This window comes from Rhipicephalus sanguineus, chromosome 4, assembly GCF_013339695.2.
Source record: "Rhipicephalus sanguineus isolate Rsan-2018 chromosome 4, BIME_Rsan_1.4, whole genome shotgun sequence".
Taxonomy (NCBI): domain Eukaryota; kingdom Metazoa; phylum Arthropoda; class Arachnida; order Ixodida; family Ixodidae; genus Rhipicephalus; species Rhipicephalus sanguineus.
This window is the reverse complement of record NC_051179.1, coordinates 91,285,786-91,303,401: the sequence shown is the minus strand read 5'-3', so window position 1 is coordinate 91,303,401 and position 17,616 is coordinate 91,285,786. Positions and strand designations below refer to the sequence as shown.

General features: G+C 44.9%; 1 protein-coding gene across 1 annotated transcript in view; it reads left to right on the top strand.

The window, feature by feature from the left end:
- The window catches only part of LOC119390416 (cationic amino acid transporter 2), a 59,839-nt gene that overhangs the window by 9,190 nt on the left and 33,033 nt on the right, over positions 1 to 17,616 (top strand). The window contains exons 2-6 of the mRNA XM_037658032.2: positions 3,908 to 4,057; positions 8,895 to 9,014; positions 9,582 to 9,710; positions 14,005 to 14,160; positions 15,359 to 15,498. Of these exons, the coding sequence (XP_037513960.1) occupies positions 3,937 to 4,057; positions 8,895 to 9,014; positions 9,582 to 9,710; positions 14,005 to 14,160; positions 15,359 to 15,498 (666 nt within the window). The 5' untranslated portion in view covers positions 3,908 to 3,936. The remainder of the gene's footprint in view (positions 1 to 3,907; positions 4,058 to 8,894; positions 9,015 to 9,581; positions 9,711 to 14,004; positions 14,161 to 15,358; positions 15,499 to 17,616) is intronic.

The window sequence follows — 17,616 nt, the reverse complement described above, 5'->3', positions numbered from 1 at the left end:
CAACTGTGAAGGTAAACCTTCAGCGTGGAATTGGCAGTGCTGGCGCCTACATTGGCCACTACAGGTTGCTGCTGAAGATGTACCACTGCATCACATGTGTAGGACACTGTCGTCAATCTCTCCACCGCTCACTGCATCATAAGGGAACGAGACGTAGATGGAGGCCCGTGTGGTTGCTCCAAACCTATGTTCATGGGCGCTGTCATGGCCTTTGATGGCTTGCCCAGTAACTTCGATATGTGTAGCTGCACAGAATTGAAGAAAGAAAAAAGGAACTGCAAATGCTGAAACTGAAAAAAAAGGTGTTTACGTTGAATATTTGCCCCACGCGCCATATTAAAATAGCAAGCTTTGTTCCTGTGATGAACAATCGTTAGACAGGGAATGTTGCTGAAGCCAACATTTTGACAAGTGGACATGTCTTCATCAGGCAAGCAGCTGCATTCCTTAGCAGTGTGCATGTGTGGGCTCTACTCGCTTTCCCCAACCTCAATAGTGGAGGAGGAAAAAGGAACACAGCATGTGTTACACACATGCTGTGTAACACACATGTGTAACATACACACTGCTAAAAAAGGCAGCTGCTGCCCTAATGAACACGTTTCCACTTTCCGGAAACGTTGGCTTCAGCAACATTCCACTGTTCAACAATTTTTCACCGCTTCAAGCCTCCACCTTCCCCTGAACTTCCATCTTGTTAAGCTCAGTTGTGCGATACAGAGCTGTGATCATCCCAAAAATACTACTCGTAGTGTTTAAGGCGAAAGCCTTGGATGCTTCATCAAGCGTGAAATGCAGCATCTCGCATCGGCGGCGGCCTGTGGTGTCAGGGACAACACGAGTGATGCAAAAGAATCGTCGCTTGATGACGTCCCAATGTGACATGATGACGTCACAGATCGGCGAAATGTGACGTCAGTATGACACTGTAATTTCATATGACATCACGTTGCATGATGACATCACATAATATAGTAGCTTGGCCAAAGGTGGGCTGACCACAGAGGCAGTGCAAAACCTCGTTAGGTGCAGAAACGTTTCTGAGGGTGGTAGGGAAGGATAAATACATTGACTGAGAAAAAGGTGGCTTTCGCCTTCGAGTCGTCTTAGGTGAATGCATAAGAGACCCTGAGAGTTCTTCAGTTCTACAAGTACCTTAACAAAGTGTTTGTTCTAATCACCAAGGTGCAGTAGCAACAGGCATTTAGTGTTATCATGAGCTCGTTAGCTTTCTGTACAACTTCAAGTAAATATTTTGTACGAGAGGCTTTGTCTGCTGCTGCAAGCATTGCTGCATGCCACATTTAATTGGATCATGCATTCCTTCTTGTGATCTCCTTGGAAGCTTAAAAATGGGATTGCTCTGTATATACCTCCCATTGTATATTATTCTTCTGTACTGTCTTGGAGAAATGACATGTGCACAGGACAAATAACATTGCAGCACTAAAGTAGAACGATTTCAATGAAGGGAGATAAACAAAAGGCACTGTAGTTTTAATGTCTAAACGAGATTCTTTTTATGGCAAGGTGACAGCTGTTGCCACCACAACGAAAGTGCCAGCCTTGAAATCTGTCTTTGCTTGTTTTGTTATGACAGACTCTGACGGATCTTCACTTTTTACGCTCTCGATCATGTTGTCACACTGTTTTGTTTGTTTCATGTCAAAGTTGCTGCACTAGTGTTCTAGTTTTCTGTTATAAAACTTAGTTCTTTCAAGGGCTGTCTGATGAAGAAAATATGTTTTCATGTTGAAAAAGGGACTACTTGTGGAAGTAAGTGCCAAACATCAGCGTTATTAGCCTTCTCCAGGGCATCTTAAGATGCCCACTTTTGAGGGATGCTTGGATCCATAGTTGTCAGTGAACTAACTTGTTTGTGAAAGGGAAACATTGTTGCTCACTTGTTTGTAACACCATGACAAATTTTTCTTCAACTGAGCTTTCTTCCTGCGAAATCCATACAGATTGCCCTGGTAGCTTTATGCTACAAATGAATGGATGCCATCTTTTTTCCCGTTCATGAAAGTTTACTCCCAGCCAAAAGGTGTATTTGGGGTGTCTTTCTGCCACACGAAAATAACCATCTGGCTTGCTCACGTTTCCTTACTCGAAAGCAGCGCGCTCGCTACTTTCCCATCAAGTGTGCTACATCACACTGATAGCTGCATGTCGTTCATGACCGGGAAGCACTGGGCGTGCGGCACTAATGCAGAGAAAGTATGCGAGATGACTATTATTTTTGTCTGGCAGAAAGATACCCCAAATACGCCTTTTCAGTCTTATTGTTTCCCCACCTTTCGGGCTCCTGCAGAAATTATTTGCCTAATTCTTCTTATAGCATACAGCAGCTTTAAATGCACTTAAAAATTTTTGCAATTGTACTGTTCGAAAACGGGGAATAGCATGCTATGCACACACTACCATGGGCTTACTTTTGCAGTGACATGTTTTAATCGCTGTTCAGTCTGAAACATGATAAAGAAGACTGTAGGGCTTGTAGGTTTCGAAGGCATTGGCGCAGACCAGCAAATTATTTGTGTAGCAGTGTGTGTGTGCTGTTCATAGTGCCATATAAAGTTTGTTGAAGAATTGCTGAAGTGTAGGAATTCAGCATATTTTTCTAGGATGTTTAGTAACCTTATAATGAACTGGTGGAACTGCATGTGATTGCTATATAGTACATACAGATATATAGAAGGCAAGATTGTGGAAAAGATGTGGAGATATCTGTCAATGCATACAGCATCCATTACGAACTCAGTGCATGCAAACAGTCAAAAAGCCTAACTGGGTTACAGAGTGCAAGTTAACAAAACAGGGACATCAACTGGCATCGAGATTGTGGCTGTGTACCTGATCGCGTATTTTTAGTTGGCAACATGTATCAGCACACCCTTACAGGTTGATCTTGGAAACCTTAGAGGTAGCATGAACATACTTGCAAGTTGTCAGCAGTAGTCATCTAATGAGCATCGCGGCAATTTGAGTTCCGTTGTTCAAGCAGTGAAAGCTGCATTGCTTAATCCTCCCACCTTTGGGTATTCTTCAAGGCCTCGAGTCTCATATCTGTTAAACTTTTTCTTACCTCATTTCATCAGTCTTATTTGGTGAGTGCACATTCCAATTTATACATATGATGATTCACCTAATGTAACTGCATGCCCTTATGCGTACTTTTTCTTCTATAAAAAACATTGTTAGTCAGTGGAACTTGCTATTGGAAGACGTCAAGTCATAGTTCGTCCATATTCGTCATAGTCATAGTCCATACCTTTAAAGAGACACTAAAGAGCAAAACGATTTTTCTCGCATTAGTAAAGTGGTCTTCCACGATACCAAAAACACCGCGCTTGCTGTGAGTAGACGCTTAATAAGCGAGAAGACGCGCAAAAAGAAAATACAGGTAGCGACGCCACCTTGGAATTCCCACACCATTTGCCGTGACGTCACATATTTTTGACGGCGCCTGCTTTGGCCTACGTAGTTCCTAATCGGTTAAATCGAAGTACATTGTCCTCTGAGGGGGCCAGAGACTTGACATAACGAGTTTGTGGAAATTTCGTTGAGCCAGTGGCGCTAAAATACGTTAAATGCTCTTTGAAGTCTTTTTCGTCACGAATTACAAAGTTCGGCGCGAAATTTAAATGTGAAACTTTGAACTTGGTTTTCTCCTCTAATAATAAACCTATGGTGGTGAAATAAACTACACAAGAGTTTTCCGAGCACACTTTATCAATCTAAACCAATTCATTGTTTCTCTTTAGTGTCCCTTTAATGTTGCTACATATATTCTCATTTTTTGTTCTAAACCGGCCTAACCATGACACATGTGTGGCATGCTCATGGACTTCTTCAGCCGAGTTAGCTCATATTAGTGTGTGCACATGTGCAAATTCTGCTGCAGTTGCAAGGAGAGGCGGCAGGCCATCGGTCATGGCTGACGCGGGGAAATCGTTCTTGTCTGCCCTGATTCGGAGGAAGAGAGTCGGGGCCGATGCCGCCGAGGCTTCGCAACTCAATAGGTGCCTCTCCACATTTGACTTGACCTTTCTTGGTAAGTGTTTCATGCTGTCTTCTCTGTGTTTTGGCCCTTTAATGGAGCCCTGTGACGCAAATTTAGGAGAAGGGAATGAGCGCGAAATTAATGTGAAGTGATGAAGAAGGCCACAGGACATGTGCGATTGTCCTGTGCCTTCCTCTGTATCAACTCCCATTAAATTTCACGCTCATTCCTTTTGTCATGGATTACCAAGTCTCCCAGCTGTCTGTTCTTCTGAGTGACAAATTAATCATGTCGTTCTTGTAGCTTGTTCTGGTGCTGTTGAATGTGCCGATATTGCCACTCTAGTAGGAATGCCGAAAACAATGTAGTTATAGTTTCATTTGAATGGAGTAACCATCTTCTGCTCAGAGTAAAGCAATACACAGTGGTGATATTTGGCATCTGAAGTGGCATTTGGTCATGTGACAGTGTTGCCAGTGGTTGTACGTTCTGACAAGTCTGGCACGCCAGGTCTCACGTTTTAGCGCACACTTTTGTGCGCTAAAAGATCTGAAAACATTCTTTATACTTTATCAGATGCAAAAGAATTTGTTTTTTAATAACATACTTTAAAGAAATAGAAAACTATGTGGCCACCTAAGTAATTCTTATGATGTGTAAATGCGAGTGCATTACTTGTTGTCAAGCTTTGTGTTGGGGCGAAATTTTGAGGGGCTTGTAAATGCTCTTACTTGAACTAGACACTCAAGACAATGACAACACTAGAAGAGTAACACTCAGTGAGTGCTAACTTCTAGCTAAAGGTTATTCTGAACCTATCCACAGCTATTTATCAATCCACCAAGATAACAAAAAATACATCACACAGGAACACCTCATCCTGCCCCCAAGAACCAAAATAGATAGAGAAGGATGTGAAGTAGTTAAAAAAAATGCAAAGCTCTGAAAGCTTGAGATTAGATGAACGCATGCTCAGACTCGTGCCTTAATCATGAGGACACAGAAAGTGCTAAGTTAAAAAATTTGACATGACTAAAAAAATTTGACTATGCTCGCGTCTCCATCTTCTGTCCTGGGGAGTGTTTCTCATCGAACCAGTTCCCCTTGAATCTCAAGTGTGCAACAAAGTGCAAAATTCATCTGGGAGGTGACGTATTATACTGAAGTACAATGTGTGTATCACAGAAGAGGCAGTGGGGGAAGGGGGGGAGCAGTGATGGACAATCAACAGTTGGAGTGCATAGAAGTACTCGACAACACTGTTTATCAGTGATGGAGCCCACTTGCAATGTGAGAGCTTCATCCGTTCAGCTGTGTAACAAAAACAACAAAAGTAACTTGTCGGCATCAGAACGAAGACAATTATCAATGGGAAAGCAAGAGGGATGCTACAAGGCACACTCTTGTTTTCTGTTAATCGCATTCTTGATAGTTGCATTGTTGTTTAGCCTTTGTGTTGTATTTGCTTCGATGTGTTTTTTACAGTGACAAACAAAGCATCAGTTGGCATTCAATAACAATGACTGTTTTACCTCTTTTTCTTTCTGTACTGTCCTGTTGTTTCTCTATAAGCTGCGGTTTTTTTCCTATCTACTTCCTAATCACCTCCCACCATCACAGGCCAAGGAGGAGACAAAAGGCAGGGCCATTGTCCAACACTCATGCGTGCATGCAAACAAGCACACGAAGTATGCATGTCTAGGTTGAACATTCTATGCCAACAACTCAACAGAGGCACTCAAGTGTCCTCAATAGAACAAGAGCAATCATTAGCATAACATTGACTTTTATTTGCTAAAATATTTCGAATAAAAATTTCTTGGCACTTCAAATTTGAAACTGGCACTTGAAAATCATGGAATGGCAAAAATGAAATGTAAGTAAAAATATTGCCAATGATCGCATGTTTCATGCATCGTTGGAAGGCTTTCATTTTTGTATGGATTGGACACAATGCTTTTACTAAAAGTCTGTTTTGGAAAATACCTATTGTTTTCATTTCATTAAGACAGTCATAAATGGCCAAAGTGTAGCCTCATTCTGCTTCATTTTTTAATACATTTTTTGGGAACTCTACTGCATGGCATGCTAAGAATCGTCTGTGTAAATAAAGGTTCAGAGTAATTGAGTGTCAACATTAATATATTTGGCAGGCGTTGATCCATAGTATACTTGTGCGGCAAGAAAAAAGACGGCATAATTATTATTTCTACTCATGCGCACTCAACATTGTAGGTAAGTGTAAGAAAATGAAACACCTTCACATATCTATACAAATCTGAGAAACTCATAACATCAAAGAATGTGGAGGTATGTGACAGTGCTCTCGCACCCTTTTCCAATGTTTTACATGTTTCATTTGCCATTTTCCAGAATCTACTGAACAATTCTTCACTACACGTGTGGTTCAACTCTTTTCGCATGTGCAATATTCATTTTCTTCTAGAAAGGAGTTACTACTTAGTTGGAAGTGTGTGCCAGCACTTGTCGTTTCTATCATGCGCGTCCTTGTCGCTGCACCACTGTTCCAGTCAAAAACATGCACTCTCGTTTTATCAGGCAATGTTCCTCTATGTTGAGCCAGCTTCAGCCAGTAGAATGTCGATAGACTAACCATGTGAACACTGTCGCACATAAGTTGTTGTTGAACTCCCCTGTACAGTTTCAAGTACTTAATAGGTTATCTAAAACTGGCATCTGTGATGTGTTGCCAACTTTTTCATTTCTTTCGGCATATGCAAGCCGCAAAAGTATAGCCTTCAAAATCTGTTTCCACTACCCAGAGAAAGCAGTGACTGCTATGAAGATTCGGATACCACCTGCTAAGTCGTAAAGAATCTGTTATTGTACATAACAGAATAAAAGTTCAGTGGCAATTTAGTGGTAAGTGCGAGAGAAATACTTTAGCATTACCCTTAATTACCTCCAGTTGTATACGTTAATTTACTTTACCTGTCATAGTAGCCTCGCAGGTGAGGTTTCAGGCCATGGTTGCCAGTGGCCACATTTCCAAAAGAGCAAAATTCAAGAGCACCCATGTACTCTGACTTAGGTGCTCATTAAAGAACTGCAGGTCATCAAGATTAACACCTAGTCTTCTCCTACAGTGTGCTTCGTAACCGTATCATGGTTCTAGCACTTGTTACCAGAGAATTTAATTTGCAATGAAGTGCGTAGCACTTGAGGGGCCTGGAGTGTTGTCCATCCATAAATCTCATGTGGCGTGATCACGCTCAACATCAAGTGGTCGATACAGGCCTAAAACAAGACTAGCAATGCTCAAAACAGGATTAAAATAAAGGAGTGAGGTCTAAACTATTAACAGAAATAGTCAAGTAATCGCAATAATTGGCTTGAAATCACTAAAAAATGCTTCGGAAACATGTGGTTGACTTCTGCACCACACAAGAGAGGGCGTCACCGCCTTGCAGAGCACACGATTTCTCCTCTCACTGGTGCTCCCCCGGCGCTACATCTGAAGGGCAAAACAACCTGACTGAACTCGCTTGCGGACGACATGAATTTCAACTGCGCTAACAAGCAGGAAGTCGATAAAGCGCATCAAAAAGTAGCGCCAATGTCGCGCACAGAGTTTGCAAATCTTGCTAACAAGGTTCTACTCATGCTGAGGAAACTCTACATGCTTACCCTAAAACATTGACGTCACTGATGGCTTGGTGAATGGAGCAGTGGGAGCTCTATGAACTGGAATCACTGGGTGCCCATGCTACACACTTCGTCAGGTTTCACAGCAGTGGAGCTGCATTTAGCGCAGAATTTAGAACTACACAAGAGCGACATTCTTTTCAATTACCTCTATAGCTAACTTTAAAGGGCCCCTAAACCAGCTCCAATACTTTTTCAAACATTTCAAGTAAACACATGCATCGTGTGCAGAATGTCGTCACGATCAACGACGCCACGCAGCAGCGCTACAAGCCGCAGGCGCGCCACAAATTCCAAGAAACAATTTCTTCTCCTCTCAGGGACCTTCCGGTCCGCCTAGTGACGTGTGTGATGTCAGCGTGTTGAATCTGTGATGCGCTATGCACGCGATGCTGCGATTGGTCGAACAAGAACCTAAGGCTTCCGGTTAGTCTGCAAGCAGCTGCCCGCGCTCCTTGCTGTTCTTCGTAATGTTGCCCACATGTGCATGCTTGCGAATCGGCAACTGCGGCCCGTAATGCAACTGCCAAATCGATAGCGTACCAGCACAGTCGCGCCTAGCGGTCTGAGAAGCTGCACGGACTGAATCCGATAGTGTTTTGCAATGGCTTTCACGCATCAGTGCTTGGCTGCAAAAGCGCCGACTGGAAAAAAAGAAGATACGACATGTGTCATCGTACGGGTCCATCATGTTGGTGATCCTTTGAAGGCGTGCGCGCAACACAGGGTCCATACCACCACAATTCGTACATGCACGGGTCGTCACGGCAACAACAGCGGTTAGCCGAGAAGCACGGAGTCACGGCAACCAGAAGTGCCCGCTGTTTCAAAGAACGCGTCAGCGATGACGCTATGTCACGTGAGATTTGGAGGGGCACTCGGCGAAGAGGGCAAAGCGGCTTTGGGAGAGGAGACCAGCAGACGAGTGGAGGGTAGCGAAGGAAAGAGCGAAATGAGCGATGGCAGTGTTTCGATCATGAAACGCGTGTAACTCCGCTATTACAGCACAGTTTCGAAAAATTCTCACAGCTAAGTGTTCGTTGTAGACTCGTGCACAACTGTCACACAACTAAATTTCGACCTCTGGGTGGTTTAGGGGCCGTTTAATAGACAGTGCCAGCTGAATGTAAACAGTTGGCTTTGCACAAACTTGTGTGTGCTTTTTCCACTTTGCCCTCTAATACTATCGCGTTAAATTGTGTGTTTTGTCTTGTGCATGCAGGGGTCGGAGGCACCCTGGGCCTAGGCATCTATGTCCTGGCTGGACAAGTGGCCAGCACCAAGGCAGGGCCTGCCGTCGTCCTCTCATTCCTTATCGCCGCCATTGCCTCTGTATTCTCAGGTGAGTATTCTCAGCTGCCAAGGCGAGATGCCCCCCACTCTCATTAATGTATCGCATGTCTGCAATATCTATGCATAGTGTAGGTCATTCATTTCGATGTTGGGGCTCCTCTGTAGCATTATCTTGTAGTTGTCTGCATCAGAACCCCAAGCCTACTATTACTAGCCTGCTCCCCTCCTGTTTGCTGGTAATTTTGACTTGCTGAAAAGGGGGGACGTTTGTTTGGGATTTTATGGGATCCGACGTTGCATACTGCTTTCTTATTGCTCACGGAGGAAATTAACAGCACGAACACGGGATGAAGAAAAGAAAACACGAGGATGGGCTCTGTCTGTCAGTTCATTATTTATTGGAAAAAACCAAGAATAATCACTGCCCGTCCTCGTGTTTCGTTTTCTTCCTCCCGTGTTTGCGCTGTTAATTGCTTCTTTGAGACATGTACCAACTATCTCGCCTTTCACCACTTGTTCAGTTCTCATTGCTTTCTGTGAGACATATTGTAGCAGAATATTGAAAAAGTGCCCTCATCAGTAGTGTAACCATCCGAAAATTTGTTCCACGATGCAGGCCTGTGTTATGCAGAGTTTGGATCTCGCGTCCCTCGGGCGGGATCTGCATACGTGTACAGTTATGTTACAGTAGGGGAGTTCATGGCATTCGTCATTGGTTGGAATCTCATCTTGGAGTACATAATCGGTAAGCTTCGTCATCACTGCTGCTTATTTTCTGTTGTTGTACATGTTTCTGGCACTTATTGCATTACTGAATGTTTCTGTTCTTCTATACGAGCTGTAACATTGCCAAGTGTCAACATTGTGAAGTATTGGTTGCAGTTTGTGTGCATGAAATGCATGGGGGCACAGAGTAGTGCAAAACTGGTGAAGATAGGAAACAAAAGGCGAGAATTTGTGATTCTTCAAAACAGATTTTTTTGCAGATACTGTCATAAATTACAGTAAAAGCTCGTTAATTAAACCTTCGTTAATTCGGAGAATCTGACAACTCGGCCGTGTTCTGTGGTCCCGGCAAGTATATGCATTGTTTAATGCCATCAAGCTCTCAGTTTAGTCATAGTTAGCCACAAGGTGGTTAATTTGAACGATCCTCAGGGCGCGTCGAACGCGAATTTTGGCCACAAAAGAGCGACGATGGCATTTGCAGACAATGGAAATGAGGCAGTGCAGTCCACATCGCCATCGTCCTCAGTGTGTGCCGTATGGCAATGATGTGAAAGTCAAGGCTTCAGCGGATGTGGCAAACTTGTATCACTTTCGTGTTTTCTCGGCGCACGTGAACTGCATGGGGGTTCTCTATGGTTGCATCGATAGCAACTACGTCATCGTCCGCAGCGGCTAGGACAAGCAGTAGTTTTATTTTTGCCGCATGCTTTCTGAGAACTGCCTAGTCACCATCCATTTCGCGCATTAGTGAGTCATGGTTCTTTCGCAGCGGCTGCAGCGCTTAAGTTTCGTTCTGACTTGTGTGCGCCTATCGCGCTACATTCTTTCAAGACTGCGTGGACTATGATAGTGTCGTTGGTGACCACGGTTTCGTCCACAGCGGATGTGGCGCTCAGTAGCTTTGTTTTGACTTGGTGCAAAGCATGTGCAAGGTCACAAAATTCAAACACGGCGCAACCTGTTAATGATCAAGAACTTTCAGCCACGTTCTGCATGCGGGGATAAAACTCTCTTGCTACATCACCATGGACGAACGATCAGTTACCGGCCATTTTACCGGCAAAAAAAAAAAGGTATTGTCATGTGCACGTGTTGCTGCTGCTGGTGGTACGTAATAAAGAAGTGGTGCAGAGCATGTTTTGAGCTAATTAAGATATGGGGGTCTTCCACCGCGGCGACGTTGTGAGAAGTCACAGGATGACGAAAATTTCAGCTTTTACAAAGCTTTTATGCAAAATAGGTACCGGATTTACATAGCCATCGAGAAAATTAGTGTATTGATGTAATAGAGATTTGTTTATTGGTTTCTTGATACCTTTGATATTATGGCATTCGATTCATTTCGACATTTTTTTCTGGTTCCATGAAATTCAAATTAACAAGCTTTTACTGTAGTGAGTGTTTTTTTGCATAGCAACAAGCTTCAGTAGTATCAAGCTTTCCTGTATTGCAGCAGTGATTCCACTCCTGCGCCAACTGCGCCAAAGTGCGCCAAATTGCATTTACTGCGCCATCCTGATAATATCGACGAAATTTGCGCCAAACTGCGCCAAAGTCTCGGGTTTGGGGGCGTCTATCACTGGCAATCGCACCGCCGGCGCGTCAGAACATATGCAGCTCGATCTTGGGGCTGCCAATAAAGTCGCAATCATGGACCAAGAATTATTCCGCTGAATAAATAGCGCTCGCGCGTGCGTTCCGAGTAAGCCACGATGCCATGCACGGTGCCGACGAAGCTTCTGTTCTGCTAGTCGGCTCGACAACAAAACGCGCTCTCCGCAGAGGCTCGTGACGTCTAGGCCTATCGGTAGCGAGAAAGTGCGACGGCGATTCATCGGCGGACGTCGTCTGTTTCAGAAACGCTGCTGATAGCTCGTTTCAAGCGTCGCATGGCACGTAAGGAAAGCAATGTTCAGTAATAACTACATGAGTGCCGCTAAAATGTCTGTCACTTCTGTTTCCGGACATCGCGGAATCAAATCTGGGATCGCTCGCAGTAGATATATGGGACAATATCGAATTTTCCTTGCTTCGCGTTTATGGAAGAGTACGCGAACGGTGGAAACGCGTTGACACTTTTCCTCAGATATACTTTATCCATGGATCTTCATCCAGAACAGCTTTTCGTAATTCCTTCCACCAGCACGTCCGAGTTTGTAATCACTAACGTCCGCCCCTCGCTTTCGGGGGTCAATAGCTAACGGTTAAAAAAACTCAGTTTCGCTTAAGAGCGAAGCAATGAATGCGATACCAAAAAATTGTATTGTGAAACCAAGTAAGACTAGCAGCTAACTCTTTTGGATCCGATCTCGCGTAACTCAATAAAACGCTGGTTTAAGCGAATATGGCCCCTCCAGGAACCGCAGCGTTTTCTTGCTCAGAGTTCTCTAAACGCGAAGTAAGCGTTGAAGGCACAGCAAGTTTACGAGCCGTCGCCTGATGACTCGAGATAGTGCGCGCGCAAGCGACAGCGCCCTTTGAACTATGCGCCCCCCCCCCCCCCTTCCGCTCCGCTGGCGTCCCTTCATGCTCCTTACGAAAGACGGGTGGGGCGTTTCCTCTTTGTTTGATGAGCAATCGACGGCAGGCCCGCACGCGGGAAGATGTTATCTCATGCGCTGTCCGTGCGGCGGAGACAGACGGCCGGCTAGTTTAATCTCCGCTTCAGCCGCGTTCGTCGCCAGCGCTCGCGAGCTTTTACCCGCGGCTAGAATGCGCGTGGTGACGTTATTAATTTCGACTTTATACGGAAAATTACAGCAACGGCGACGGCAAAAATCCGCCGAGAGTGTCCATATAATTGCTATCGCAAGGGTCAATGTACGGGGCAGATTTTGCGCCCCCCCCCCCCTCTTAGGTTCTTTCAGAGGCCACGTGGCTATTTCGCGCAAAGAAATCACAAGGGGAGGGTTAAGGGGAGCGCAGTTAAGCCCCCCCCCTAATCACCCTCTTAGGTGATTGGGGGGGGGCTCCCCCCTGCCCCCCCCTGTGCGCACGCCTATGCTCCTGAGATGATTTTTTCCATGAGATTTGCAATGAATCGAAATATTTCTAGCCTTCATAAGAGCTTCATAATAATACTCAGGTGCTTGAATGCTAATGCAATATGCTTCTGTATTGCACTCCAGAATGTAAAATTCGCTGCTCCAAAGTGCTCCAAAACGGAAATTTTGCTGCTCCAAAAATTGCTCCAAATCAGAAGTCCTCGGTAGCATCACTGATTGCAGGAAAAATGCGAGAAATACTGCATGTGTGGCACTGTATGTGTGTGCTATTTTCCCATTTTCATTTGCAGTACGTGTTGATTTACACTCTAACTTGGTCATATTTGTAGAGCTACTCACCGTTGTAGCTTGGCGGCTAAAGTGTTGTGCTACTAAGCTTGTAAAAGCAAAATTAAAATTCTTGTCCAGAGCAGCCGCATTTCGATTTGGGTAGAACACAAAAATAACCATATATACTTAGATTTAAGTGTATGTTACAGATCCCCATGCGGCAAAATCAATTCAGTTTCCCACTACGATATTGCCTCGTAATACTAATGCGATAGAGCCTGTGTCACAAATTCTGGCGTTGCCTTTGCCGGCATTGTCTGTGAGCGAAAAGTTAGTGGATGCAACGAATAAAAATCGAGGGTTCAAGCCGCAGTCGGACCCAAGCATTCCACTTGGCAATCTACCACAGAGCCACGCCAGTGCTTGAAGCTTCTTCGGAAAAAGGCCCTATGCAGTTGTCATGTAAGGCGAAAAGTCTCGTTACCAGATGTCATATTGCATGGCAGAAGCATACAAACGCACCAGGTGTTACACTATGTGAATTATGCAACGAGTGCATTTTTTAAAGGACCACACATTACAAAGCGCTCAACCATAATTAATGATCATCAGCCACAGCACCCACAAAGTGTGCAGCTGCATAGGTGCGCATTGCCTTACGGACGTGTAGTGGGTACTTTGGTAACTCGCAAAATGATGAATTGTGCCCTTTGCAACTGTACTTGCAGTAGGCATTCTAGGAGAGTTTAGAAAGTCCAATGCTACGCGCACAGACGTTCCTCTCCTCGCGGAGCGGTTGAAGTGTGCACTGAGAAGCGAAGCGTTGCAAGTGAATGAGAAGGTGATGTGAACGGGGCCACTTTACGATATCCTGTTCCATTGTTAAAATTCTTTCCAAAGTTTTGTGGTTTCGGGACACAAGTCCCTCACATGAAATTTTTTAATTGGCATAGAGAATCATCTTGTAGCCCTGATGCTATATTTGTTTAAAAGCTTGTTCACTTGCATTGACCATCGTCTCTTTGCACTTGGCAGGTACGGCATCAGTGGCGAGAGGCTACAGTGGATACCTGGACAGCCTGCTGAACCACACCATTGAGACGCACATGCGACAGTGGATGCCCATCAGTGTCAGCTGGCTCTCGTCCTACCCGGACCTGTTTGCTCTGGGCATCACCCTTTTTCTAGCCAGCAAGTCTAATTGCATCATTCCCTTTGCCGCCATTGTTGATTAGTCACTGTGGCTAAACCAATGAAAGCATTACTCAACTTGCGTGACTTAAGCATAACGAGCATTGCAATGTTCCCCGATGCAGTGGTTGATTTGCTATGATGTTCCACTGCAAACAGTAAGGTCACTGGTTTGATTCCAGGTAGAGGCATAGCGGCATTGTGACGCAGCCAAAACACAAATTAATGAGCACTAACAAGCACTTAGATTGCGGTGCTCGTTGGAACCCCCAGGTGGTCAAAATATTCAGTGACCTTTCTGTACTGGTCAGCAAATGACTAGTCGCAAACTGGCATAGCATACTTACTACGAGATATAACTGCTAATAATATTTGCACAAAGCAGGGAAGAAACATGAGCACGATGACAGGAAGATGACTGTTGTGCCTGCTCATTGATTACAAAACCTTTAGAACTTGTTCTTACCTAATGCCTACCATTTTAAGTGTGACCTAGTAACTTCTTAGGTGTTTCATAAAGCATTTTAAAGCAGGTGTCATTTGTGTATGTCGTCCTTCTATTGAATTGCCCCATTCGTCAAATGTAGTTGTACTGAAGCATTGCTTGGGTGAAATGTAAAACTTGCGGGATGTGCAAAAGGCTGATACAAGTGCTGTGTCCTGCATTTATACTTTTGTGATGCTCTACGCAATTGCCTAGCTAGCTGTAGAACCTCATTCGTACGTTTTTGAAAACAAAACACTGGAAATAATGTACTATCTGGAAAAACATACTACCACAATTGGCTAAAACATTGTGCAGTTACTTGACAACAATATTGTGAACATTACCACCGGGAAATGGTACGAAACGAGATTTTATTTGTGAGGTTATACTGTATTGTGGGCATAGGTCGGCAAACTCTCTCATGAGTCGACTCACTCTCACTCAGATTGAGTTGCGAGTCTGAGTGAGTCCGGTTGAGGAAAATTTTGACGAGTCTGAGTATGAGCGAGTCCTCAAAGCAAAATATATTCCTTGAGTGAGTCCGAGTGCGCACCCATTTTTTTGCCGACCTATGATTGTGGGTTTCTCTAAATGAGTTGTGGTGTTCTGTTGTTCTTGGCCAGGTGCCATGGGCTCCCAATTTGCTCCACATTTTGTTACAAAGTGGTGCGTGCAGCTCTGACTGCTCCTTGCGAATCCATTTCTGTGCAGTGATGCTGGCCAGTGGGGTAAAGGAATCGACGCGCTTTAACAATATCTTCACGGGCCTCAATTTGGTCGTGGTCGTCTACGTGGTTATTGCGGGCTCTTTCAAGGCCGACATTGCCAACTGGCAGCTCAAACCAAAAGACGTGAGTTGCTCTTGGCTTGCTTTAGTGATTACGTTGAGTCATAAACATACCCTGCCACAGGTTGTTGCAGTAAGTTGTGTGATGTTCAGAATAATGAAAAAAGTGTTAAACAAACATAGTGCAATGGGGAGAATAAGGTTATCATTGGACACGTAGGTAGATCTGTTTTGTTCTTTTACTCAGGTAAACATGATTCATAATAATTATACTTCTTTGTTCTATTTAAGGCTATGTAAACAGAAGTGATTGACAACCTGAGGAGCATATTGTGTAACCAGCTGCGATGGCCATTCCATTCTAGCACATTTCTTATGTGACTATGCTAAGCTGACCACTTCTAGTTTTCACATCATTGTTATGGTTGTGAACATCTCTGGCAAAGATTTGTATTGTCATGTTGTTGTGACAGTGTAGACTGTCAAAGAATGTCAAAGAATGAACTCTTCATTGGGCGAACTTGTGCCTGGTAAAGCAATTAACACTTGCAGTACAATGACGATGGAAAGCTGTGTCGCCAAAAAATCTGGTGTGGGGATCTAAGTGTCAGCTACATGTATACGAGTCGCTGTAGATTCCTGTACAATTGCTGCTTCTCATGTACACTGTCGTCCTTTATGAAAGGGAACACGCGAGCGCGTGGCCTGCGCGCTGCAGCAGCTGCGTACAGCACTATCAACCGAGAGCTGAAGAAAGCACGTCCGCTTTCGGCGGCATCGCCCGCTGCGCGACCGAAGCGGGAGCGTAATCTACCAGCGCTTGTTCACCGGCCATGACTCGTTATTTTGTTTGCCAATAGATGACGCCAAAAGCGGGTGTGCTTTCTTTCGCTGTCGGTTGATGGCACTGTAGGCAGCCGCCGCAGAGCTCAGGCCGCGCGTTCGCGTGTTCCCTTTCATAAAGGACGACAGTGTACATTGGAGATAGCAATCTACCATTCGTGCTGTGTGAACGGTCTGACTAGAACATGTAACATTTGAGAAAGTTTTGACAGTTCCGATGCAATCAGGCACAGCTTTTGCTGACTAATAACATGTGTAGCAGTTAGCCAATGAAACCTAGTCACACCAAAAAAAATGAACAAGTGTTCATGCTGGTATTCTCACGTGAACATGACTCTTCGACATGTAGAACTCTATTCAGCTTGCATTGTAGGAAAAAATTAAAGCCGCTCAACAGCCGCTCCCTTTATTCACCTTAAGTGCTACTCGAAATAACATTGACTGGCGTGATTGCCATAGCAGCACTCCAGTATACAATGGAACCTCGTTGATGCGTATCTGCCGGGAATGCCGTATAACTACGCACCAAACGGTAGTACGCATTAACCACCAAGTCAATATTTGCATCTCCTCGCGTACGCCATCGCCACCAGCAAAGAAATAAATACAGTGCCACAGCAAATATTGCCTAAAGTACCCGCTGCAAAGCCTTTTCTTTTTTTGCTAAAGTGGAGAAAAGATTCTGGTACTCTCGCACGACTGTCTGATAGTGCCGATAGCGCGTGGTGGCAACGCCAAGGAGCATTTTGGAACTATATTACAGGGTCCGGTATATGCACTGACCGACATACGACAGAATGGACAGTGTCTGCTTTCTGCGATGTATGTGTGTGCGCCTGTACCGCGATCTGCTTCCAAACAACTGACACAGTTCCAGTGAAACGTGGTACGGCTGCGTGGAGCCGATCGTCTCGTGGCTAGTTGCGTGCGGCGCGTCGCCTTCTCAGCTCATGCGGTCACTGCCGGGCCGCTTGCTGTACCGCACGTGTGCACTTGTCGTGGGAGTGTTCTTCATACCGACTTCGCGCAAGACCGTGCACAGATGCGGCGAGTAGCTTGTTCGGTTAACGCGGCGATGACGAACTTCCTGCAAGCGATGCACACTACGCGATGCTTTAGCGGTCCTGGCAGCGGACGGAAGCACGTTTGGGTGGTCGCCCAATAAAAGCGTGCAGTATGGTTACAACAGCGCTACGCTTGCTGTACCGTACGCGTGCGTTTACCGTCATAGCGTCAATGCAAAGAGGTTTCTCATAGCCCGCGACCAGCAATTCTCAACTCCGCAACAGCGAGCTGCTTTCGTTTCTACAAAGCGGTGCGCGCTACAACACAGCCCCGC